At 37.4% G+C, this 26,711-nt stretch overlaps 1 protein-coding gene and 1 long non-coding RNA gene across 2 annotated transcripts in view; one reads left to right on the top strand and one right to left on the bottom strand.

The window, feature by feature from the left end:
- SLC1A3 (solute carrier family 1 member 3) overlaps positions 1-26,711 on the top strand; it is a 65,374-nt gene that overhangs the window by 17,031 nt on the left and 21,632 nt on the right. Inside the window, exon 3 of the mRNA XM_065860926.2 lies at positions 2,477-2,614. Within this exon, the coding sequence (XP_065716998.1) occupies positions 2,477-2,614 (138 nt within the window). The remainder of the gene's footprint in view (positions 1-2,476; positions 2,615-26,711) is intronic.
- LOC139826575 (uncharacterized) lies at positions 1,917-13,832 on the bottom strand. The gene is made up of 3 exons (XR_011736720.1): positions 13,725-13,832; positions 3,942-4,059; positions 1,917-2,040 (listed from the first exon to the last, which is right to left on the bottom strand). It is a non-coding gene; the product is annotated as an uncharacterized lncRNA (long non-coding RNA).

The raw sequence follows: 26,711 nt of genomic DNA, 5'->3' as shown, positions 1-26,711 counted from the left end.
AGTAACTATTTGGGTATTGACACAGTTCACCAGAATACACTATCAGGGCACATTTTTTCCGCATCACAGAAATTCTTTTTGTAAACTGCAATGCTGGGCAACCCTGTAATTATGCACAGAACACTTTAGGGGAAAAAAAAAGGGGGGGGGGGGGGAGGGGAAAGGCACAATAATTTTTGGCTCAATAGGTTTACAAGGAATGTCAGAAGAAACTTACTGTCGCTACCAACACTACTCATTCAAACAGCCTTCTCAAGCCCTGATTCTCTCTTAGGCCATTTGGTGCTGCTTGGACAGTAGTGGGTCAGATAATCAAGTCCTTATAGTATAGCATAAGGACTAGTTCTTATAGCAGCCTCAGAAAACCTTACTAACTTCAGTGAGGCTTTGTACTAGTGCAGAGATTAATTCATGCAAAACTAATTGGAGGACTGTGGCCTAAGTAAGAAACTGGTCTAGCTCTATTTGCTTGTTCTCCAGTTGTCTAAATGTAGTGCTCATTAAGTGAAGAAACAAAGGGTCCGGATGGATTCTTTATATCTGAGAAATGTGTTTCACATATAAAACCAAGATAATGAGTAATACTGTGGTGGAATTTAAAACCTTATTGAAAAGAAGTGAAACTCTAAAGAACTTTTTTTAAATCAAGAATCATTCAGAGGTTGTTCCTCTATGCACTTTACGATCTAATTTACCTAGAAAAATCAGTTATGCAAAATGCACTTTGACAACCTGAGTCTATAGAACAAGAATGCAACTAAAACAAATGCCTTCTAGTCACAACAATCTCCTCCATAGTGCAAACTCCTTACTTGGTTCTAACTGTGCTCTGATTGTTTTTCTCCAATCCTGTAACACTGAGATTTTCTGTCCTGCACAAGTAATTTCTTGGCTTCCCTAACTTAACCAACCTGCTGAAGTCCCGAACAGCAGGGGTCACTAACATGAGAGTTATGTCTGATTCCTTACATCAGCAGGTGGCAATAAGCTAGTGTAGGAGGCATAACAGCATATTTTAGCTGGTAAAATTTGGCATGAAGATATTATCTGCTGTATGGATGTGCCAATCTAAAATCTTATTTTAAAAAAGAAAATTCACAAAGTGATTAAGAACTGGAACTAGCAGTTTCCAGAAGTGTTGAATGTTACAGCATTTTCAGGATATAACCAAGTTCTAACATGATCTAGAAGTGAGTTTCAATGCTCTGCTTCCTAACGTCACTGAGGATGTACTTTCATGAAAAGTTTTCAGAAACCTAAGTATACCTGTTTGCCAAAAAGGGTAGTCTCACTCCTCTCAAAGGCACAACTCTGCCTATTCTCTTGTGAAGGTACCAACACTTCTGCAGCCATGCAAACAAACTACCTCAGGCAATTGACCTGGCTGAAAATTAACATAGAAAAATAAATACTTTTTGAAGCAGGATCAGCTCCCTGACCCAACTTTCTATACAGCCACAAGTGCCAGCAGTAGAAAGTGGGGAAGAACATGAAGCCAGGAATGGAAAGGAGGGATAGGTGAGTTTCACCATCTGTATGGGTAAGGTTTTTCCAGATAAAGCCAAGTGTTGCCTGGCTGGGCAGGGAAGACATATATTAGACAGGCATCAAACCATTTAACTTTCAATAAATTGTAACTAATTATGTCAATTAACCAAAAGAAGCAAATAAAGCAGTTAACACCAAGTATGAGAGAAAATCTACTGAGTTCTAGCTGAGAAGTTTAGATTGCCACATGTCAGCCAGTCTACAGCTTCCATTTGTAAACATGCCGAAGACCATTTATCTGTTCCCAGAATGGTAAATGGATCCAGACACTCCCTTACTCCACTCCCTCACTCCACTCCCTTAGGCACTGAAACCCACCACTTAATCATCCAGTAAGACCTTCCAACTCTGCTTAGCTCCTCCTTTGCAAGTGCTTGTGTTTCTGAAGGCAGGCATGTGTAAAGCTACTTACCTCCTGATACTGTTTTACTGCATGAAGACCAAACCACAAGGGGATTCTCAAATAAGTCTGTCGTGGTTATGTCATCCAACCTGAAGAGCATCGACAGGATCAGGCCCCACAGAGTAAACAGGCATGGACAAGACTCTGAAGGCTGGTAGCTAGTATGCATTCATATATGATTATGCTCAAAATCCCAGAATTCAAAGCACTTGACTACCCTAGCAGGGACTGTTTCCTTTTCATTAAGACTTAAGATGTACCTTTTACATTAATCCAGATTTTTTAAAATAGCAGAACAAATTATCTTCTGAATTTGTGGCAGTGAAAAATGATTTGATGGCTTCAGTAGGACTACTCATAATAGTAGCTGCTATTTGAGAGAGCAAATCAGAAGTACAGTCTGAGGCATAATAAAAATTGCATGTTGTAATCAGATACATCAAGTAAGTACTCTACAAATATTCGTGTTCAGATGTTACTACTACTTTAGAAGACTAAGTTATGATATATTTTCTGTCTCTTCAGGTGTAATCCTTGGATTTTCTCTCCGATCATATAAGATGAGCTATCGGGAAGTCAAGTACTTTTCATTTCCAGGAGAACTACTCATGAGAATGCTGCAAATGCTGGTCCTGCCACTAATTGTATCCAGTTTAGTCACAGGTAAAAAAAAAAAAAAAAAAAAAAAGAAAAAGTTTTGGTTTGGTTTTGTTGTTTTTGTTTTCTTTTTCTTTTAAATAATTTGGTAAAGATGCATACACCAATCATTCAAAAAGGAACATCCTGTGTCCTAGAACTGTTATAAACTGCAGAAAGAGATACATTTGCTATTGCTGTTTTAGAGACAATGTAACAAGGGATTTGACTCAATATACAAAGAAACTAAAAGATGCTTTTCCCAATTCCAAGACAATATGACCGTACAAGTTACCATATAGAGCTGCTACGAAGCTGACTCTGTGCTCCTCTTTCTTCTCTGACTTTCTGAATAGACATTTCCTTCACAAAGTCCTATTGTTATCAAACATAATGTGTCTCAGAAAAACAGTTTCAAGACTCAAGAAGGTTTAAGCTATTTATTGTGGGCAATAACCTATGTCTGTAAACCCAGAGCTGTAAAACAACTGTCTACCTCCTAATCTTTTAGAAATAGATTAGAAAAAATAAGTGATGGATGGGATAGATTGGATAGTTTGGAAGGAACTGCATTCCATCCATTCTGGTGTCATGCCTTCTCGTTAGCAACTCTAATAAGCTTCACACCCTCTTTACTAAACTGTTCCTTGAGGTAGGGATGTAATAAGTAATTTATTATTATGATGTATGCCTTGCCATTCCACCTGTTTCATGGAAGAGCTCTCAGATTTTTAATGAAAGTTCAGGATATACCTGTGGTGTATTTATGCTATTGATTGCCAGAAGAAAAAAAAAAAAAAAAAAAAAAAAAACAGGGACTTTGGTCTATCGTCAAATCAGTGGTGCAACTTGGAGAACTTAACCAAAACTGCCCACTGTGCAGTCTTAGGATCTAAATACCTAATACACTACCTTACTTTTCAGAGGACCCAGAGACTATAAACTGTTCTCTATTTCATTGACTTTCAAATGCTTTAATACTAAGATGTCTCACAAATGCAAAGAAGCATAGAGTCCATCTTCATGAATACCAAAGATAGCATGCATGTATGTAAACTGTTAATGCAGCAGCAGAAAACTGGGCTATTGACAAAATCATTTGTCTTTCCTTGTCCAAAGAAAAAGCAAAGTTTGTTTCTATACACATATATTATATGAATACTGAAAGCTTAATGAACACTGAAAATTAGAGAGAAATATATAAATCTTGTACGGAAAACAATGACAGGTTTTATCCCAACCAGTGTATAATTCTGTTACATGCGATATGCCCTTGTCCCATGTATCTGAAGAACTTCCCAGGCTGGCAGGACACTGATAGAGCCATTAAAAGTAGAAAAGGAGAGACATTTACCCTTTTTCAGTGTCAGTTGAGAATAACACTGCTGCTCCATGTTGTAGGATGAGTTATTGCAGGAGAATTTACCAACTCAGTTCCTTGTATCTGCATCCATATTGGTTCTCTAGAAGAACTCAAAGTAAAACAAACATTGCTGTAGATCATCCTATACAAATATTTGAATTCATTTTCAAAATTATAGGTATCTGTAAGATTTGTGTAATTACCTACAAATGCTTGGTAATATTAAATGGATTATCCTTAGAGTTTCCCTTTGAAGTAGAGATGGTAATATTCAAGATGAATAACAACACTTTAAACTTTAGTCAGGCAAGGGACAATCAAAGAAAACTCAACACAATTCACAAATGACAGATGTCATTTTTAAAGATGGTCTTAAATGCTTGCTGCAGAACTCTCATACTCAAATAAATATATGGGTATTATTGCATATCTAAATAAAAATGAACTATGACCTTTACAGGTGTAATACTATGCAGTTTTATACATGCTATTGGTTTCCTTTTTACACACAATAGGATACTTCATTTGACAAAAATCATATGCTTCTCAAGTCAGTCCTAAAATCAGTCTTGTCAACCATCATACAAATCTCTTATTTCCTGTATTTTGTTTGGCAAAGCCAAGCGAATACCTCCTAACTAACCTCAAAAAGATTCCTCTGGGGTCTTGTATGCTGATAATATAATTTCTTCTTCCAATTATAAATTATTTGAATAAATATTTTTGTTGTTTACAGGCATGACAGTGTCTCCCAGATATGATATTCTGGGTTTCCATTTGTATTTATTTAAGTGTGCTCAATCTAACCAGTTATGACACTATCAGACCGTATGGTCTTGGAGGTATTAGAAATAGGTTGGGGGTGATTACATTCCTCCATAATTTTTATGAATGTCAAAGAAATTAGGACAACTAAACCCAAGTAATAATTATAGAAGCTACGGGCTGTTATGTAAGTGAAAAATAAATTGAGAAACTGGAGACTTCTGCTATACAGATAAATATTTCTGATGGTTATTCACAGACACTTGGGAAAATAAATGATAAAATGTAAAGTCAACCCAGTCACATTTCCTATAATCTGGTTTGGTGCTTTCATTAAAGAAACAATGCAGAATCGCATTCAGAGGTTTTTACTCATGTTAGTCTTATGCCTTAACATTATTGCACGTGGCTCAAGCAGGTACATAGTTTTGTCCATTCTGTCTTCTGATATGTATGTTACCAGGCATGTACTAACATCTGGTTGGGAGAAAATAGAGGTTATTTGCATACCTTTCACCATCTTTTACTGTTTATGGGAAAATAAGATTATACAAATATATTTATTTTTTATCTTTTGTGGTTTAGACACAAATCCATATGCATACTCTATGCTAGTCTTTATTCTCTACAGGCTTTTAAATGCAACAGCTCATAAGTCAGCATTCCCAATCGGTATGTCTTACAAAGTCAAAGGCAAAATTAAAGCACAGTATAGGGGAAGCAGTATAAATAACCAAAGAAATAGATTACATTCCCCTTTGGATTATTTTATGGCCAAATCTGACCCAAATTCTTATACAAACAGAAGGTTGACAATTTTTTTCCGTTACTGTTTTCAATTTACTGCAGTTATAGGAGTTCAAAATATTTTATACCTTCTTATTTCATTATAACATGAAGCATTTGACACAAACAAATCTCTTTACATAATTATTTTAAAATATGCATTGTCCCTAAAAGGTAGATGAAATAAATATATATGCATGTGATAACAATTCAGCTGCAAGATTTGCACCAGAATTAAGAACCCTATGCGTTAACATTTTATGAGCTGTTACAGCAAGATCACAATGAAATTGAAATTCCAGGCCTTAAAACTGGTCCACAAGTAAAACAGGATTAAATTGTGTACATTTCTTTCAAATTTCTTTGTCTGGTAGAGTACAGCAAAGCATAAAAAGCCCAATCAAGATCTGAGACTAATTTTTGCTGCACATTGCAGAAACTGTAAGAAAAGGAAGGAAACTGAAGGAAGATAAAGGGAATTTAGAAACAGTGAAGTCCACTGGATCCACAAAGGTTTTACAGCAAGTCAGGAATAACAGAATCAAGGAAATATCCCAGTCATGAACACCAGTACAACACATTGTGCATTAGATGATAATGTCTGTCCAAACTGTTAATGGGAGTAATGCTAATAATGTACAAATGAATTTTAAACACACACCAGCATTTTGTGTGCAAAATCTATTCTATACAAACACAAAGAAAAAGACTGTGAATCTTCTTGCACACACAAAATAAAAGAGGTTGTGTAGTAAAACAGTTTACCTGAATGAAAAAATACATCTTAGTATGTGGTTTGTAGTATGCATTTGTTTGCATTCTCTCCCGTTTCTAATCTGAGTAATGACATGACTGTCTTTCCCCTTCCTAATTCGAATAATAATATGACTGTCTTTTGTGGATTCTGGAAGATACAGAAAGTTCCCTACCACTGATGCAGCCTTTCAGTAACAGACTACAACACTGACAACTGCAAGAGACACAAGTGACTCTCCTTTGGGCAGACTCAGAGACACAAGGTTTTGTTCCCAGCCTTTTTCAACATTTTCACAGTATTCACGACTTCAAAAACTACAGAAAGTGTAGACAAAGTATACAAAGCTGGAATTTCTATGTGTTGATGCCTCTTAACTAACCTTAGATGTACGTATGACGGTTTTGATTTCATCTGTCAAAGGAGTGCAATGAATGATGACAATGTTAAAAACAATCACTGAAGAACATGGTCTATTCCCTCACTGAGATGAAATTAAAAAAAAAAAAAAAAAAAAGAAACAGCTGAACTTGAAATAGTCTCCAAACCACTCCCTTACATAAGTCAAGAAAAATGCAGTATCTGGATATGAACAGATTCAACTGCTGAAAAGCCAGACTTCATGCGAAACAACTTATGCATATAGAATGTGAAAAATTAATGCTGTGATGTGTTGTAGAACCTTAGGCAAATCATGTTTCCATCTTCTATCTCTGCTTTCTTTCTCCTTACAGATGTACTGCTGGTGAAGCTTTTTATAGCCACCAGGCAGGAAAGAAGGTGACTATATATGATGGAAATCTTAATGGACATACATAGATTAAGTTGTCACAGTTCAGCAGATGCAAAGTATATAGCTGTTTTAGTTATATCATTGTAGAGATGGACATAAACTTCTGCAAATAATTTCAGTAAGAATGGTATATGGGGCCAACACTAAGACAGTTGCTGTAGAAATACTACATCCGAAGTCACCCAGTGACTGCAGCTAGCTGTGACGGTGTCACCAATCATCAGATATGCATAAATGGAACGTATTTTTTCACTAGATGCAAGTGTTTAACAGGAATGTGTTAGCCATGAAGTTTAAAAAAAGAAAAAAAAAAATCTCCTAAAGTCAACATGTGGTGTGATGGACGTAGACTGCATTGTACGACAAGGAACTGTTTACACAGTGGCACAGCCTACCCCATACAGACAGCAGCTGTAGCCAGTCTTTTTTAAAGACTTAATTCTAGATAAAACTACAGTCTCATGTTATTAAATTTAGAAAATTAGCTTTTATATTTGCCTTTCTAGTATTTGGAATGAGACAGTAAATGACCCATCAAGTGTAACTCAATTCAAATGCTATTAAATATTATCAAAACACCTATCCTCTCGTAAATTATTAGCATTTTTCTTTTTGATGATTTTAATGTTCTTTATTAACATATGAAATTAATAGCAGTAAACATAAAAGGCCAGAATTTTGAAATGGCTCATCCTGACCCCTCAAACAAAGTACACAATAGGAAGGTCTCATAGATATCTGTGCATCACCTCTTCAAAAAGAGGCTGAGAATTCATCCTGTGTCTAGTTTTGCAGAAGCAGAAGCCGTACTGCTTGAAGTCTCGGTGTAGTTTCAGTGTTCTCCTGTCTACTTGCTGTCAGGTCTACTACAGAAAAAAGGCTAATACTTACTACAAGGTCCCAGGTGTTGTCTCACGTTCAGCAACAAATGTTTATGTTAATTTCAACAGGTGGAAAGCCCCTTATTCAACAGGATTCCAGAGAGGGGAACAAACACTTTGGAGCCAGTGTTATCCTTCTCCAGAAAGAAAAAGGAGGGGCCTAGCAGTAATTCCCTTTAATTCATTCTGACAGAGTAGAACCATAACCAGTGCTTGTGGAACATGTTGGGTACTCACAGCAAAGCTGCAAGCCAAAAATATTAACAGAATTCGGTTTTACTCTTCCGTGTTTCTGTATTAAGAAATACAGCTTTCCTCATTCAATTCATGTAGTAATATGATTGAGAATCAGTTAGGCAGTGTTTGCTCAATTTAGTTGGTCACCAGAGCAATGAACCCATTTTCCAAATTCTCAAAGTTTGAATTTTTCTGGTTTTCCAAAAATTCTCTCATCTTTTGATGTCCTAAATAAGTTATTTTAGAGGTCAAAATAATCCGAATAATTCTTGCTTGTAATGACACTTGGTATAAAATGAAATTTGATTATACCTTAGAAAAAAAGAAAACCTAAGTGTGACATACAGCATCCAAAATCAGAAAGTACACAGCAGCGTAGTTTTTGAACTTGTAGTCCTGTAAGAAGTAATGTTCAAACAGCAAAGGTATTCAAGAACAAGGACTGCAATAATTAAAGACAACAAAACTGAAAAAAAAAAAAAAACTCTAAAATCACTCAAATTTACTAGAAGCTCTTACTTAAAGGCTGATTTAAATTTCATTGCAAAATATATTTTTTAGCAGACTGCTACCTTCAGTTGTTTCACAAAGTAGTGAATAAAAGATTGTTACACTCTTTTGTTCAGTTTGCATTCTGCATGAGATTCCAATTGAGCTGATAATAGGTAGCAACCTCTCATCTATAAAGGTTTAGCTTTGCTTTTGTGAATTGCTCAAATGCATAACATCAAAACTTTGCTTACTGACAGTCAAATCACTGGCAAAACAAAAAGCCAAAACTTTTTGGAAGAACACATAAGAGTTAAAGCATCTTTCCTGAGCACTGATGAACCATTGTAAATCCACAATGTCTCTCAGCATTTCTATTTCAACAGAAGGCAGAAGGACTAAAAATATCTCAGGGACCAGTCAAAACAATATTTTCAGTTAAATATGAACAAATACAAATTGATTAAAGAAAACCAGCACACCTGAAAATTAAAAACCTCAAAAATATTATGAAATGTAAAATCAGCTGCATTTGATTGTAAATGGAAAAGACTTGGTTTTGTATTTTGTACACCAAAATGTCCAAAATGTAAAACCAAGTCTCCTCAGCATTTTAGGAATTAGGACACCGAGAGGAAGCATTTTATTCAGGATATTGAAGATTGAAACTGTAAAGAACAACATTCTCAATAATGAATGACGCTGTGAGAACATAATTGATGACCTAGAATGGTGCCAAGTGCAAAGTAACGCATATGGGAAAGGGGAACATGCTACACCTGTAGTACACCTCATCACAAGCTCTCAGATGGTCACAAGCAGTTCTCAGACTCCTAGTGAACAGCTCAGAGAAGGTGACAGGCTTTATTGCTGGAATGGAGTTCTAGTGAAGCGCAAGGAGGGATTAAGCAGACTACAACTTTTTGGTTTGAAAAAGATACCACTGCAGAACACCACCACAGAAATTATGAATCATTTGTACGGGCTTAGATGGAGTAACTAGTATTATTATATCTCATAATTATTTTTCATACTAAAGGAAATACAGGGTGTCCCATTAAATAACTAGGGAGTACACCTGTAATAAAGAAAATCAGTGACTTTTTCACACAGCACGTAATTGTGTTATACATTGCCACAAGCCAGAACTTTATAGTTTCAAAATGCAAGTAGAGAGTTCACAGATATAACCATCATTGACTATTAACTTTGGAGAACTAGAATGGGGAAGAACAGGGATTCTAAATAGGAAGCTCATGGTTCCCACTGGAGGCTATATGCCGGGAGGAGCAAACAAGGGCTGCGAACATCATCTTTTTCTGTTTCTCATAGTCTTTCAGTAAGAATCTGTTATTAGGTAGAGCTGAGGATGAAGAAATGGGTTGGCTGACCATCAAACTAATTTCCCACAGGTTTATGTTATTGTCACACTCTGTAGAATTTAGTATTAGATTGAAGGGGTCACCTGCTAAGATTTTGCCTACCAGTTGCTGTAAGGCAATGACTACTGTCAACAGAGATAGTTAGGTACACAACAGGCTTTATTCAGGATTTAACAGCCTTCACTTTCCCACTCCTTTCACCTCTTTACATCTAGCCTAAACGCCACGATCTGCATCCCCATTTCCTACAAGTGAATGTATCACAACTCCATTATATTGGTTTCCTTGCTCATGAAAACTAGAAGAATCTAGTCAAGTAAGTTCCTGAAGCTGCATTTTGGGAATGCCAGGAACAATACTGGGAGTACTTGTACAGCAGCAGATCAATGCTGTAAAATCTGACAGGCACAAAGTACTTTCTGGATCACTGCATCGGCTACACAGTTAATTGCAGAAGGACCAACTGTAGATCAAGCCACATGTCATCTTTCAGAAACAGGAGAGCGTAATGCTCTTGTTAGGTCCTCTACCCTTATTTTCACCCCTGGTTTTTTTTGATGTTTTGATAATGGGCAGTTGTTGACCTCTAATATATTATTTCCACTTAATCCTCAAAATTAATTGCTGGATCTCCTACATGGTATCCTTCAGCCATGTATTTGGATGATAAACTTCTGTAAGGCAGATCCATCATTATCATCATTACTGGAAGCAAAGACAGTGAATATTTGTCTCTTGATAGTACTGTTGGGTGTACCACCTGCCTCCTGAACAATAGAGAGTGAGGGAAGTCACTGTGCATCACAAGAGATACAAGACTCAAGCCTTGGGACTGGGTTCCAGTAAGACGTTGGATTGTCTGGAAGAGGAGGAAGGCTGCCCAGACAACTGTCCATCCTGGTAGCCAGCCACGTGACACAGCTCTCACTAGTGATGGAGGATAAGAATGAGAAAACTCAGGACATAAATCTCCAATGATTTGTTGAGACTGCAAATACAACTAAGGATCAGCAACGTCTGGGATTTCAGTTGCATCAGCTACAACTCCTTTCATCCAGACCCTCTTTTAATGCATATTTTTTCTTTACTTTCTATTCCAGGCTGTTACTGAATATGGTCTGTATTCTCAAGTTCAGACCTTGAGAAATAAATGCAACAAAACATAAACAATGTTGTTGTATATGGCATGAAAACCCTCTTGAAAGATATCACTGCAAATATTTAAGAGCTTGCCTGGTTGCTAGGAATTGCTTTCCAGTTGTGTCAAGTTCGTTTTCATAGTTGAAAACTTTCTGCTGCTATGTGGCTGGCATATGCTAAAATACCTTTTCCTTATTAATTTGTTGCAATGTTGTCTCCAGATGAGTGCCTGAGGCAGTCATGAACACAGCAAAATGTTTACCTAAACCTTCAATCTCTGGAGAAATTGCCAGCCTTTTCTAATTGAGTGGAAAGTCTCTCCATGTGAGCTTTTTCAGGCTCACGCAATCAGATCTGATTTTCTTCATATGAGTGATTTCAGGGTGCTGTTATACTGCTAAGTAAAATACAAAAGTCTTGTAACTTAGCACCAGTTCCAGAAATAACTGCTTTTTGTGATGATGGCTTATTCTGAAAAGCATCAGTTGTGGCTAGGTCTGGGCATACTCTGCCACTTCTATCCACTGCTTCAGAAATTTCACTTTAGCCAGCCTTATCACACTTTTCCTCATTTACACAAAACCTTTTTCTTTTGATTTTCTCTAGGACTTGATCTTGACAGGTTTGACTGAATGATATCACTGACACATATCACAGCAAAGTTAATCCAGTTTAACTAAAAGCCCACCTGTGTGCCTCTGGAAGGTAGCAAGTGCCATGTGAATTCCAGAAAGGGGAAAAAGACATTCCTACAGGTTCCTACCTGTTCTCAATGCTGGCTTTTCTTGAGGTGTCTGTCTCAAAGTTTATCAGATCAACAATTTAGCATTTTTGATCTTGGTCAAGTGTTCAACATTGTAAAGCACAGTATTTCCATCTGAAAGAGGGACAGTGAATTCAGTGCACACACAGATTCCTCAGAGATTTATATGCTTATAAAAGAATCATAGCATCATGTAATGGTTTGGGTTGGAAGGAACCTTCAAAGGTCATCTAGTCCAATTCTAACGTAGCAAAACAGGGCAGTTTAGTACACCACAAACTTTCCATTCTTGCTACTGTGAATACAGTTATATCTAGTAAAATGACAACAAAAGCACCTCGGATGGCAAGCTTAAAAATTTTGGTTCCTAGTCTCACCAGATAAAAAAAGTTCCAAGTATTTTTTCTGTTGACAGTATCTTGAAAGGACCTTTTTCTCTGCAAGTCTATCAAAACCAGTTATACCAATGTTAATCTACAAAGGAAAGCAGAAACTACTAGAATATAGAAAGACTTGTCTGGTTATTTATAAGGCCATGTCATCTGGGAATTGAAATAAATCATTCTTTACAGTTTCACACATCTGAACAGCAATTAAGTTCTAATATTGAGTAAGAAATGTGCAAATAAAGAGAACAGTTGAGTACGGAACTTTCATGCCAACAGAAGCTTTCAGATACTAATGTTTTTCTTAAAGACCTATGATCTCTGGAAGTCAAGTATCGAAGCAAATTAAATTCCTGGCCCCCAGTTGTGATGAAAAGGTCAGAAATAGATCCAAACTATATTCCGAAAACTCAGGAGTCACACAACAAAGAGCACTTATTTGAAAAAATGTTGGAGTTTAGGATATTCCAGCATTAGGAGAGCATGACTTGCAGTTCCTGAGCAGCAGGAGTTGTCAGATCTGTTGTTAATCTCTACTGAAGAGTCTGAAGGCCTTCGAGTGTATCACAAGTTATGAAGAGTTTTTGAATTAAATACATTAACACAAACATTTCTTTAGGTGCCTCAGTTAATCATTTTTTTCAGGATAAGGCTTCAATTTGTAATAATGATAGGCTTAAATTAATGTTTTTTTCAGATGATTACACCTTTTTGTCCTTAGACGACTATACCATTAGCTCATTACTGGTTGTAGATAAGAAAAAGTACAGCACAGTACTAGAAATACACTATTTGCACTAGAATTAACATACTGATGCTGATTCTTTCCTCCATAAACAGCTCTCTTATTTTCTCTCTGCTCATATGCAGAGCTGAACACTTATTCTGACATTTCACCACCCACTTCTAACTTAGATGCGAATACTTAGATATTATCAGAGGTTCTGCAGTGAATATAGTTGCTTTTCAGAGCTAGAGAAAAAGTAGGTTTTGGTCAAGAGTTCACCTAATGAATGGCTGTTTCATTAATGAATACATTGTTGCACTGCAAATCAGCTTTGTCCAATATTTATGATTGCAGTACATCTTAACTCCCCAAACCCTGAAAGCAAAGTTAGAGAACATTACCTTACTATGCCTGGCTAATATCTGTCTCAAGGCTAATGAAGCTGGGCAAAGGGCCCAAATCCATAAAGAAAATAAAGCTTTCAAATTCAAGATAGGATGTTTAATAGTTTGTTAAAAAGTAAACAGGCTTCTTTTCTATTCTGCAGAACAGTCCAATAGTAACAGTGATCTAAAAAACCCTTCTTTCATCCTTCTAGTTTTAAATCAGCTGATATTTTCTTTTCTTTGGTACCTCAGACCTCTCATAGAAATTCATATCCTCAATCCTACCTGCAAGTAGATGATGCCCAGAAGGCAACTGTATTACAGTTGAATCGTGGAAGCCAAAACCTATTTTTCAGCTGTACATAGCACTGTAACTTCTTGGAAAATAGCTGAATAATATTATTTAAAGCACTGATTACTACCGTGAGGAATTCCAGAGGAAGCCTTAACCTCTTTCCATTGCCTCCTACAAGTCTGTAAGGTACAAAAAGACAAAGTAAAAAATGTACAGCTTTGATGTTGCAAGACTGTAACTGAATCAGTGACCCAAGGTTCAAGAGGTCACTGAAACAAAGAAGAGAAAAGAAGGAAAACAAAAGCCTCTTCACATGAAACTCCAATTCCACACTTTCATAATGAGTTCTCAGAACAGCCTTAACATCATTACTGAATTGTGAAAAAGAAGCAAATTATAACAACAATTTAAACTGTAATAGACTAATTGCAGCTAAAGTAATGCCTCCTTAGTATTCATATGGCATATTACCAGAGGACCTCAAATTCACAAATAGGATGCTTTTTTCTTTTCCTGCAGTTGATTTGATTGTTACCCACTAAATTCTTGGGGGAGATTTAGGGTATAATTAAATTATTTACTCTTATTGTCCATTAAAAAAAATGGAAAAATGCTTATGATGTTATGCATTAGCATGCTCTTATTTATTGTTAAAATATTAACTTATGGGTTATAAATGATGCTGCTAGGTCACAAATTTTAAAATACCTATAAAAACTTTTTCACATTATGTCTGCACCAGATCCATGCTCTTTAAACAGACTTTGTTCTACTTGATAAAGGAAGTCTCATATTGTTTCTAGATTCTTTATTAATACAAGATTATTTTTTATCCAATATAAAACTGTATGTGCAGAATTTTTTTTTATCAGATCCACCTTAATGTGATTTTTTTGAAAAATTACAATCTAAAAGTACTCTCTATTGTCAAATCAGTTACTGTTCTGCAATTTCTAATACAAATAATGGCTTAGAGACACGAAAGAGTTCCATGCATTTCCTTTTGATATTCATAGATAACACTACATAGTGATGCATCTTATTTGTACCTGAACTATCAGAGGGACTGAGGCCCCACTACACTAGGTACTGCAGCAAAGTCAATATAGCATTGGGGGTAAGGTCTTTCAGGATCAGTTTCATCAAATTGAGAAAATGTTATGTTGTCATTGCTGAGTTCACTGTCGTAGATAGATAACCAAGCTAATTTTACATCAGTGTGGCGAGCAGGATGGCAAAAACAACACGGAGCTCCATTCAAAGTGATTTATGTCGCTTCATGTGAATACATACAACACTACAACTTGACAGAAACTAAAATTATACTTGAGGTGTGAGAGGAGAAAAGTTGGTTAACAAAGTGTGAATCCATCAAGAACAGCCCATGAAAACATACATACTGTTGTAAAATAGTACAAACTGAAAAAAAGTGTGGCACATGGGAAGGGATGTAATAAAATACAAGGCTTACAAGAACACGTAACTACCAGCAGGTTGTGTGAAACATCGACAAAGAGGAAAGCATCAGATTAATGAGCAGCTCGGATAAATTCTCTGGAAGCAAAATGAACATTTGTCACTTTTAAGTTGCACATATACGCACCAATCAGTGTTGTGTCACTGACAAGGTTTCTAAAAAAAAGATAGAGCAATTAGCAAACCTGTTACAAGCATAGATAGTAGTTTCTGCAAGAAAAAAATATGCAGGATTTTTTTAGTGAGATAGCAGTCACTATAGTAACTTCAGATTACCCAAAAAAACAAGTCTTATTGAGCATAGCTGAAGACAATGTCATACCATTCTTTTCCACATTACGTTAATATTGCTGAATTAACAAAGAAAGATAATCTCAGGAATTTTTAAAAAATGCTAAAATTATAATTACAAGCAGAAATCTAAAGGCCAGGTTGTTACCAGATGCATTAGAAACTTGCTGCCATTAGTTCAAATCTTAGTTGGGCCACATCCAGTTGGGCAAAGATTCTTTCCAGATAACAGCTGTTGAATGAACTCTATAAAATTAACTTAACTAGTGTCAGATCCTAGTGGACAATCATCCAAATAAAAGACACTATCACTGCAATAGAGTCTATTATTGGAAGTTTAGTGAAGAAGCCAAGTACCAGCTGGCCAGCAATATTGGACACATTTTAAGTGAGAAGGTGATACCTCCAGCATAGAGCTGTAACAAGTTACAGATCAGTACAATCCCGTACCCCAAACCCTGTGTCAGTTCACACACAGATGGAGATATGCCTCTATCTTTTTTTAGACAGGCAACCTTAGTTTTTCATTTTTTAAATCTTGCACCTCTCTGTCTAGATTTATGTTCATTTCATTTTCCCAGCAGTTCAACAGAAGTGTCTCTTCAGACTTCTGTTACATACCAGATATAAAAGTAAATGCAGTTTTACATTATATTGTATTACTAGCTACGGTTCCTTTATGGATACCTCTAATTTCACATCTGTATTAAGTATTTCATATTATTTTTCAGCAGCAGCTAGAGTAGATCAGGAGTGATACAGCATAGCAAACAGTTTACAGCTTCATCACACAGTATACAGCCAGTCAGATAACAGAAGCTCTACACATTTGTGGAATGTTGTTTAATAAGTGCTGCACGTACAAAAATGTCTGTAAAGGACTCCAGGCATGGTCTGCCAAAACTCAGACCAGCATTTTAGCAGATTAAAAGCTTAAACACGTATTTTAAGAAATTTCATTGTGGATTTTTATGGAGAACCAAGTAATGTGCTTAACACCATCCAGAAGACAAACATATCTTTATCAGTAGAATCTTGTCAGGATGTGGTGAGGTTCACATTTAAAGTAGATTTTTTCAACAATATGCTCACAATAAGTGAAAATCAACATTTTCATCCTTGGGGAATAGGGTAGAAATCTTACAACTACTAGCATATTTACTTTGGTCTTATAACAACAGATTCTATAGGATTGAAACTAACTCAGTGTGCTTTGGCTTATCGGCTACCACGATTAACTTTTTTCCTAATTAAACTGAAATCATTTACCACACTACATTATGCGTTTTTTAAGCAAATGTGTTCATTTTTTTCACTTCTGATACAGAAAATAAGCAGCTTTATGCCCAACAGAAGAATCCCGTTTTCAGGAAAGCTTAGTCCAAATGTCTGAACATAAAAGGATGTCTTTTTAGAATAGCACTGTGCAGGTAGCAGCCGTGTTTTGTTACCAAAAAAACTGTGAGCTGCTATTTTCTGTGTTCCTGGGTCTCTGATTCTTGGCTTGAAGACAGTCAGTCCTTTGTACTCTGTTTTTACAATGAGGTAACCGAAGAAAGAGAGCCTTGGTTTGAGACTGTCAGCTGTTACTAATCACTGCTCCATGGCTTGCTGTGAATCCCTGCTTGCCTCTCCCTCCTGCTCTGCTTAGCACACATAAAGAAGATAAATTACTCCCTAGTTTCCCTTCAAAAAGCATATTGTTTGGTACATTCCAATACTGTGAGTAAAAGATAGAATAATGCGAAGAGTTAAATGGGTATCTAAACAGCCCCGCAGTAGGGTCCTTCTCAGGCAGATGTGAGTTTCAGGAAATGTATTTTCTTACTAGTTTTCCTGTTATATTGCAAAACTAAAAAGTAAATCAGCTATAATTCTCAGAACACTAGAGTATATTCTTGCAAGAAGTTTCTTATAGTACCATAAATATCACTGACACTCAATAAATGCAGCATCTAAGCATACCATAACTATGCATTTAATTTTACTGGGAGGTGTACTACTTTGATGCCTATAAATTAGTTAGCAAAACCAAGCACAGTCTGAGGAAGTTTATGGAATTCTTCCCTGCCCCCACTGATAAACACTGTCCTGACACAGAGAAGAATTTTAAAGGAAGAGTCATAGATTGTTATGATTGGAAGGGACCTTCAAAGCTCCTCTAGTCCAACCCCTTGGTGATGAGCAGTGACATCTTCAACCAAATCAGGTTGCTCAGAACCCCGTCCAGCCTGGTCTGGAATGTCTCCAGGGATGTGGCATCTGCTATTACTTGTGTCTATCCTGAATCTCCCCTCCTCTAGTTTAAAACTATAACCGCTGGTCCTGTTGCAACAGGCTCTACTAATAAGTTGATCCTCATTTTTCTTATAGGCCACTCTTCAGTACTGAAAGGTTGCAACAAGGTCTCTCTGTAGCCTTCTGTTCTCCAGGTTGAACAACCTGAACTCTCTCAGACTGTCCTCCCAGCAGAGTTGTTCCACCCCTCTGAAAATTTTTGTGGCCTCCTCTGGATCCCCTCCAACAAGTCCATGATTTTCCTGTACTGAGGGCTCCAGAGCTGGACACAGGACTCCAGGTGGGGTCTCACCAGAGTGGAGCAGAGGGGCAGAATCACCTCCCTCAACCTGCTGGACACACTGCTTTTGGTGCAACCCAAGACACAGTTTGCCTTCTGGGCTGCAAACGCACATTGCCAGCTCATGTCCAATTTTTCATCCACCAGTGCACATAAGTTCTTCTCTGCAGGGCTGCTCTCAATCCCTTCATCCTGTATTGATACTGGGGGTTGCCCTCATCCAGGTGCAGGACTTTGTACTTGGCCTTGTTGAACCTCATGAGGTTCACATGGTCCCACTTCTCGAACTTACCCAGGTCCTTCTGGATGGCCTCCTGTCCCTCAGCTGTGTCAACTGCACCACTCAGCTTGGTGTCATTTTCAAACTTGCTGAGGGTGCACTTGATCCTACTGTATCATTGATGAAGATAATAAACAGTACTGGTCCCAGTACAGACCCCTGAGAGATACAACTTATCGCTGATCTCCATCTGGACACTGAGCTGTTGACCAATCAAGTTATTTGTACACGGAAAAAGTAGAGTAAGATGTGAGCAAAGCTGTGGAATACCCTACAATGAAAACAATAAGGTTGAAAGTAGCAAATTATTTGAACCTCAAGCTCAATATATTTCCAACCAAGACTGCATAATATATTTGCCTGCTGTATCAGAATGCCATACTTGATGACCTAGGAAATACTTACTGGCATGTATTACTGCCATATTTCTTCATAAGTTAACAACTACTCTTGATGCACTGAAACCGAGCAGTGTTTCATAAAGTGAAGTTATTCCACTGAAAGAGCAGTACCAGTGATGAATGGCAACAAATGGTCTTTCATTATTCATAGTTAACTGAAAGGTAGAAATCACAGTAAATCCATGAGACGTTATTTGGGTCTCTACCATTTACACCAGTCAGTGATATTCTGTCATTATCTTACCATGGCTTCACAAACATTTTCCTTCTAATTTATGAACTGTGACTAGAAGAGCATGTGTTTGCAGCCAAGAGAATGAAGGGTCAAAAAACATGGTCAGTAACAAAATCTTTTCCCTTAATGAGAGTTAGAAGGGGACGGAGGAAACATATTTGAGGCTGGCACATATTACATCTATTTGCTAATGTATTTTTATGCTGTTTCCATCAAGAAGTATGGGATCAACAGAAAGAGTACAATGTTCAGTTTGCCTTACTTCTGCACATGCAAAGCTTTCAGTATCACTGAGAGGTATCCAGCATCCACATTCAGGTATATTTCAAAACAAATGTTCTATGAGTATAAGAAATAAGTACACATACCAAGGTTAGGTTAGCATCCTCTAGAAAACGTCTTATCATATACAAACTTTCTCCTCACTGTGGTAGTGGAGAATTCACAAAGAAAGTGAAACACTTTATTTAAGTGTTTATGTGGACTCTTCTACATGTTGTTAAGTCCAACCTGTCTGTGATTTCTCTGATTCACATACGCAGTGAGATTTTTTCTTACATATAACAGGAACATGTCTGTATCTTCATAAGGGTATATTTTTATGTTGATTTTTTCTTGTTGAAGGCAGTGCTGGTTTGAGTAGCCATGGCCCTCCAGAGCTCTCCTGAGCTCAGGTGCTCTTTCACACACCCTTGTTCTCTTCTTGTCATCAAATGGTGAATGGTCTTTGCTCAGATGCTTGGCGAGAACAGCTTAAAGATGAGAAGGCACAAGTTAGGAACGCTTAACTTGTTTTAGCGGTGCTGTCACCAAAGAGCAAAGGCTGCAGTGCAACAATAGGGCCAACTTAAAGTAATGGGAAACTGCTGTCAAAATGGTAGTTTTCTGCCCCCAGATGTGTTTTCCTTTTGTTTCCCTTGTAAAAGTTCTGGTGTTCACATGACGTGATTCTGAGATGATTCAGGATGACAAACAGAAAAACTAACCCTACAAAATCCATGGTTAATGGTTTTCTGGTGGTAAAGGATGCGATAGGATTACAAATCTGTGGGACAGGTCTAGTCCTTCAGGAGCCACTCTTAGCCATTTAATTGGCTCATTGAATTGCATTACTTTATCCCAGCTTGGCTTAATCATGATCACATAATTTGGTTCAAATACAACTGCTAACTTTCCTGTGAGATATTTGCCCAGTATTCTTAATGGACCTGGAAAAAATAATAAAATACCTAATTTCTTTAAATTTCCGTATTCAAATAAGGATACATTAAACTGAGAATTGGGAGCAGCTTGTCCCATCAGTTCATGTAAAAAGGTCTACAGATCTATACTTCAGACATGTATTTATGTAGCTTCGGGAAGTCATTAGCGGTATTGATTCAATATTAATTAACTTCAACAATGCATATAGTTATTTGAAAATGTTATTTGGCATTCTTCTTTGCAATTTTATTCTTTTACTGCTACTGCTATTAAAAATAATAATCTAGAGTTTGGGCTAATTTTGAACTTGATCTTGTGAGGGAATCAATTGTCGATGTGTTAGATGTTGATTAACTTTTGTTTTCTGGGAATGCTCAGCACCACTTAGGACATGCTCAGTAGCTATTAGAGAATAAGGCTGTAGAGCCTAGTCATGTTAGTTAAACTTGGGTGATTACCCCACTGTCTTTACCTAACCATTGCTTTTCCTTAAAATTTTTTTCTCAGCATATTTTACTGTGACCTTGCACAGTGTTATTCATTTCCACAAATCCTCACAAATACACAAAAGGGGTTGTTCTCATGGTCGCACACTGAGAGTTTACTCATCACACAGTGCTAAATGGCTGCAGGAGGTCGGGAGTAGCTCATTTAAGACTGCTTCATTAGGAGAGTGAAAGACAACCTTAAAGAAACAAAATTAGGACAACACTCCTGAGTCAACAGTTGCCATTATTGCTGTTCCACCATAGGAGTCCTTAACAACAAACTGCAATTTCCTAATGAAGAAACCACAAAAAATAAACAAGAAAATAATTAGCAATAAAAAAATGCTCTGTACATAATGTTATGTTTTTTAGAGACTGATCCCAAAATGTCTGAAGGAAATGTATTTAAAAATTTACATTAGCAAGGAAGTGCCATCAATTCGGTTCTAATGTGTTGAATAGGGAAACAATTCATCTTAATCATATAAATCCTCTTTTTTATTTTCAGTGGTCAGTATATATGAGGACCAGAATGTACAGCTAGTTCCACACACTCATTCAGAAGTGGTTAACATACTGGCAACAACATATCACTATGTCTCGGCAGGATTTTGGCTTAGAGGCATGCAGTCATACACCCACAGATGGAGCCTCACACCAGTGGCTCCTCAGCCAAGTGCCCGGAGCAGGGCTCTGAACTTGCAGTTCCTCTCATACTGAGCAGGAGTACTATTGTCCTGTGTGGAGTAGCTGAGGATTTTGGGTTTGTCTAGTTTGGAGAAAAGGAAGCTGAGGAGCGATCTCATTGCTCTCTACAGCTTCCTGAGGAGGAGATATGGAGAGGGAGGTGCTGAGCTCTTCTCCCTGGGATCCACTGACAGGACACGTGGGAAAGGTTCAAAGCTGCATCTGAGCAGGTTCAGACTGGACATGAGGCAGCATTTCTTTACGAAGAGGGTGGTCAAACACTGGAACAGGCTTCCTGTAGAGGTGGTCAATGCCCCAAGCCTGTCAGTGCTTAAGGGGCATTTCGACAAGGCCCCTAACAACCTGCTGTAACTTCTGGTCAGCCCTGAAGTGGTCACACAGTTGGACTAGATAATTGTTGTAGGCCCCTTCGAACTGACCTATTCTATTCCATATTTAAAATTTTGATCATTATGCATCAAAAGTAATTTTAAAGAAACTAGAATTTAAAAATATTGTTGGCAAAATGTTATATTCTCTTTTTACAAACACAAGAGTTTTAGTATAAGAAAGCAATGAGATAAACTTAATTTTTCCAGGAGTTTTTCAAGGGCAGCATAAAGATTTCAGGAACTTTCATAATGAGAAGCAGTAGCTGAGCATTTCAACTATTTTCAAACTGAAATTACAGACACGCATATATGTATATACTCACATGCACATCCTCTTCCCCCAGTGACAAAGATTCTTGCTTGTTCTGACAAATGATAAAATCACTGAAGGTACTAGGATCAGTCCTGAGAAGTGACTTTTTTTTAGGAAAAGGAAAAGAAAATAAATCTTGCTATTTGCCCAGTTCTTCAGTGGCATACTACTTACTGTTGAGTGTAAAGAAAAAGATCTCATTTAAAAACTCCTAGTTATGGTCCCTGATTCAGAAAACTACATCAGTGATTAACATTAAAGACAAATTTAAGTCCAGGAATGCTTTGCTGAGTTGGACTTTGCACACAGATATAGGGCCTCAGTCATACCAGCTGCCAACCATTTATCATAGGCAGAAACTCTTAGGTAACGTAACAGGAAAATTAGGACGTGCTAAAGCTCAAATCTCAGGCCTGACTTGAGGACAATTTCACTGTTCTGCAAAAAATAAGTTGATATACTTAGCTAATTAAAGGGAGACAGTGTTCAGAAGTTGTAGTACTTTTTAGCATAGCGTCTGGGTTTTGGCTTGGAATTTTTTTTCAAACAAGCAGATCCAAAGCTATTATTGGCTTAAATGCTACCTAAGGAAAACACGCTTACTGTATTTTATCTTTGACCTGACTGAGGACTACTGTACCATCCCTCTTCATTAGTGTGTCCTAATATAATTGCAGATTAAGCATAGATTCTGTACAGTATGCTTTTGATGTCAAGAAAATTAAAAACAATAAGAGCAACTCTGGATTTGTAAATTCTAGAATTTTGTATAATCTAGAATCATAAGTATGATACAGAATTATATAATTAACATAAACCCAGTAATAGTATAGCAGCTATTCAAAAAATTTACTGCATCATTAGTTCATGTTAATTTGCAGAACCATGATCAAGTCAGATGAACAATCAGAACTATCAGATTAACAATTCAAGATTTTTAACAAGTTGTCTTAACTAGATATTTTCTCCTCTTCCCTGCTTCCTTTCTCTCTTTTGCCTTCTCTTGCAATTACATGATTATTTACTTGCTGCCTTTCCTACATCATAAAAATACTCCTACTTCTTCTCTAACACCTTTGTTAAAGAACAACATAGTGCTTTGCTTTTTGCCCTGACATTCTGGAGAACTCCTTGTCATGTCTTTATTTCACCCACAGTGTGACTGATTCCTCCCTTACTTCTCGAGAGAAGGAAAGAGTAGGTGAAGGAAGAGGACAAGGGTAAGGGCTTGGGTTTGTTTGCAGTTTTACAGCCTGCCCTCTTCTTTCTTCTCTTCCTTTCCTCCTCCCCTGCCTCCCTCCCTCCCCATCAATACTTAAAAAATCATTCCTATTCTTGTTGTGTACTTGCACACGCTGGGAGAAATTGCAGGCGCTCTGCTACAGGTTGCCGTGACAACTTCAAGGCATCCCTGTGCCTGGGGACTGGTGGCACAGCAAAGTTTCCCAGGCCCTCTGGGGAAAGGGAGGGGAGGAGGCAGAGGTGCTGAAGCCAGCATCCGTGTGGAGGAGAGAACAGCGAGCAGGATGAAAGGGGCACATACATCTCCCACGGGACAAAGGGGATTCTGCTGGCTGGCTGTGAAAGGACACACAGAGGATACAATGGTCTGTGACACATGAAAGCTTTGGAGCAAACTTTATTGCTTCTCCATTAAGGACCCTTCCAGAGTTTCATTCAGTTCTAAGAAACTATGTCAACATCTTAAAATGCAAAGAGAACAAACCCCTTCATTTTCTCATGCTTTAAAAACAGATTTTAATTTTTTTTTTTTTTTTTTTGATAATTCTTGTTCTTGGTATGGTGGAAGCTTTTGCAGTTTCAGGTCTGAACAGTATTGAGTGTCCTTCCTGTGAGTTCCCTGAGTTCCCACTAACATCAGTGGGAGGGTAGGCTACCCAGCAGCACCCCAGTAAGGGCTCTCTGAGGTGAGGCCTTGCTTCTCCTCATACAGCTTTTGTTCATACTTAGGTCTGTCATCCCTCTGCTTTGAATGCTTGCTGCTACACACGCCACAAGTGGTTAGAACTCAAGAAGAGAGGAATTGCTGTTCCCTACTGTCAAGCTGAGAAGCCATTTATATGATGGCAAGAGCAGGAATGATACTGAGCATTCTAAAATAAGAGGCCATGTAGTCACAGCCAGTGTCCATTATAGGAAGCCAAGCTGGAAAGCAGCTAATAAAGAAAAGAGTATGACTCTTGCTCCCTGACATACCACTTGCACATGGTTCATCACTCAGTCCCAGAATCAGTCCAAGAAAAAAATGGAATGGCAAGCTTTAATCCTTCAACACAGCAATCTTTAGTTGTAAGATATGCCATGCACTGACTCCTAGTGATTTTTAGAGTGTAGGAGACTCAACTTAGTATCAAGTGTCACGTACGAAGAAAGATCAGGCTTGGTTAAAGCAGTAAGTGTGTCTGCCTGTGAACCGCCTAGGCTGACAGTGCTCAGCATCCAGTCCTTAATCTATAAGCTGGCAAGGGTAGGATTCTGGGAACTGACTGATTTAACATTTGTGCATTTCCAAACCATCCTAACAACCTACATAATTTGACTTTTTCATATTTTAGGATGTAAAGCAAGCTTAAAGCTGATCTTAGCTTTAATGAAAAAAAACATAGCCCATTCCTGCTACTTTAGAAATAGCAAAAACATGAAACAGTAACTTACATATATGAAGTTGAGTGGACTAGCATACATGCATTAATTTTTCACTTTTTAAATTATACTTGATTTTAAGTTACACACTGACACTTTAAAAATAAAAATTTTAACAAATTCTGTCTGATATAAACATTGTGAAACTCAGTAGCAGATCAAAAATTCTAAAAAAATGATTGACTTTATTTTTATTCATTGGTTAATTATATTTGCATTATTTTGCAATTGCATTGTTTTGAGGACTGCAAAAAAACTAATCAATCCTACATCCACAGATAAGAGGCCACAGTACTTCTTGTTTGCAAAGATAAGAATACTCATTACTTGGTAGTATTCACCATTTTTCTCACGGAGTTTCAAAACATAAATGTAACCTTACCACAAGCACTATAATCCAGTTTTATAGATCGAAAAGCTGAGCAGAGAAATGAACGAGCAAGTGCTTTGAATGTTGTATTTCCATTTTCAGTTTCTTACTGTGTCAGTAACAGTTTTTCTTCCAATGCAAAGGTACGTGTATATCAAGCAATTTGGGGTGCAAATCTAGTGATCTCCCTTTGCAATTCATTTTGTGGGTATAAATCTTACTGTCTCTACTTGCTTCTGCTGAAAGGACAGGCAAACACTAGCTGAAATGGGAGAGTAAGTATGAAGCATGTGATTAGTTTTATACTTTGAAGATTTGATCAGAGCCCGGAACACAGCCTTGATCTCAGGTACATCATTGACTAACATACTTTCACTGTAACTCCAGTAGCATGTATTTTCTCCTTTAGAATATAGACAGAAGTACAGTATATTCAAGAAAACATTTAGTTTTGCCAGGTCATTATTCTTGTTTTATGTTTCCATATTATTTATATTCATGCAATCCTGTTGCCTCATTTCAAATGCTTTCTCCTCTGAGACAAGTACCCAGAGTTGAAGGTGGTCAACTTTCATCATATTTCATATGTTCAAAGATGGCATCTAGATAAATTTGTGGGTAGTCCAGAGAAGTCTGAGTTAGACAGTGCCGTACAGGAGTCCATAGGAGTAGCTGAGGATGATCATCTCCTCCATAGGAGGAGATGATAAAGCAAAGAGATCCTTTCCTGACCTTTTTTTTTTTTTCATTTTGCACTTTGAAAGCTTGATTCCAACAAGAAGCATGAGCACTGCTTTGAGACAAATGGTGTACCTGTCCAGATGAAGTATGGTGAAGTTATAGACTACTTGAAATTCTAAGGAGAAGGAGTAAAGGGGCATTTTAAGGAGAAGAACACTAATGGCACCTGCTTGGAAAGAGAAAGAACATTTCGATTTCTGACAGTCCTCATGAGACACTCCTTCTCAGAGATTCAAAGCTTTTTCCCTGGTAGAACTAAACCTTCATTTAAAAACCACAGTGCAGCCCTGTTGGTGTAATCTGATGAACAAACACTTCAGCAGATGCCATAGAGAGCACCCTGCTATTCACATTAGGTCAGAAGCATTAAGATGAGCCAAGAATTAGGATTAATGTCGTAAGTTTTGCAAAGCTTATAAAAGACTCTAAATGTTTATTCATACAATAGTAAGGGTTTTCTGAAACAAGCTAACAGCATTTAATCTGTTTAAAACTCCCATGGCTTGGGACAGAGGTAAACTGAGGTCATTTCACTAGAGACTGAAGAAAACTCTTTATGCACATTAGTCATAGCAAACATTATCAACATTACTTCAAGGTACTCTGTTTTCTTTCTTACTATGACAAATTAGGTGCAGCGTATTTTTAAGCCACATTTTTCAGACTATGGTCACTATGCTAATCAAAAAAACATGAATTGGCTCCCTGGAATACAGGAAATGCCACACTGCATATGACCAACAAACTTTGCATTTAACAGTGTTAACAAAGCACAGAAAGCTGTAACTCTTGTAACAGAAAATTACGTAATAACAAGCATAAGGGGTGGGATGGGAAGACAGTGACAGTCCGAGTGGC

Source organism: Patagioenas fasciata, chromosome Z, assembly GCF_037038585.1.
Source record: "Patagioenas fasciata isolate bPatFas1 chromosome Z, bPatFas1.hap1, whole genome shotgun sequence".
NCBI classification, from domain to species: Eukaryota; Metazoa; Chordata; class Aves; order Columbiformes; family Columbidae; genus Patagioenas; species Patagioenas fasciata.
This window is presented reverse-complemented; position numbering and strand designations above follow the sequence as displayed.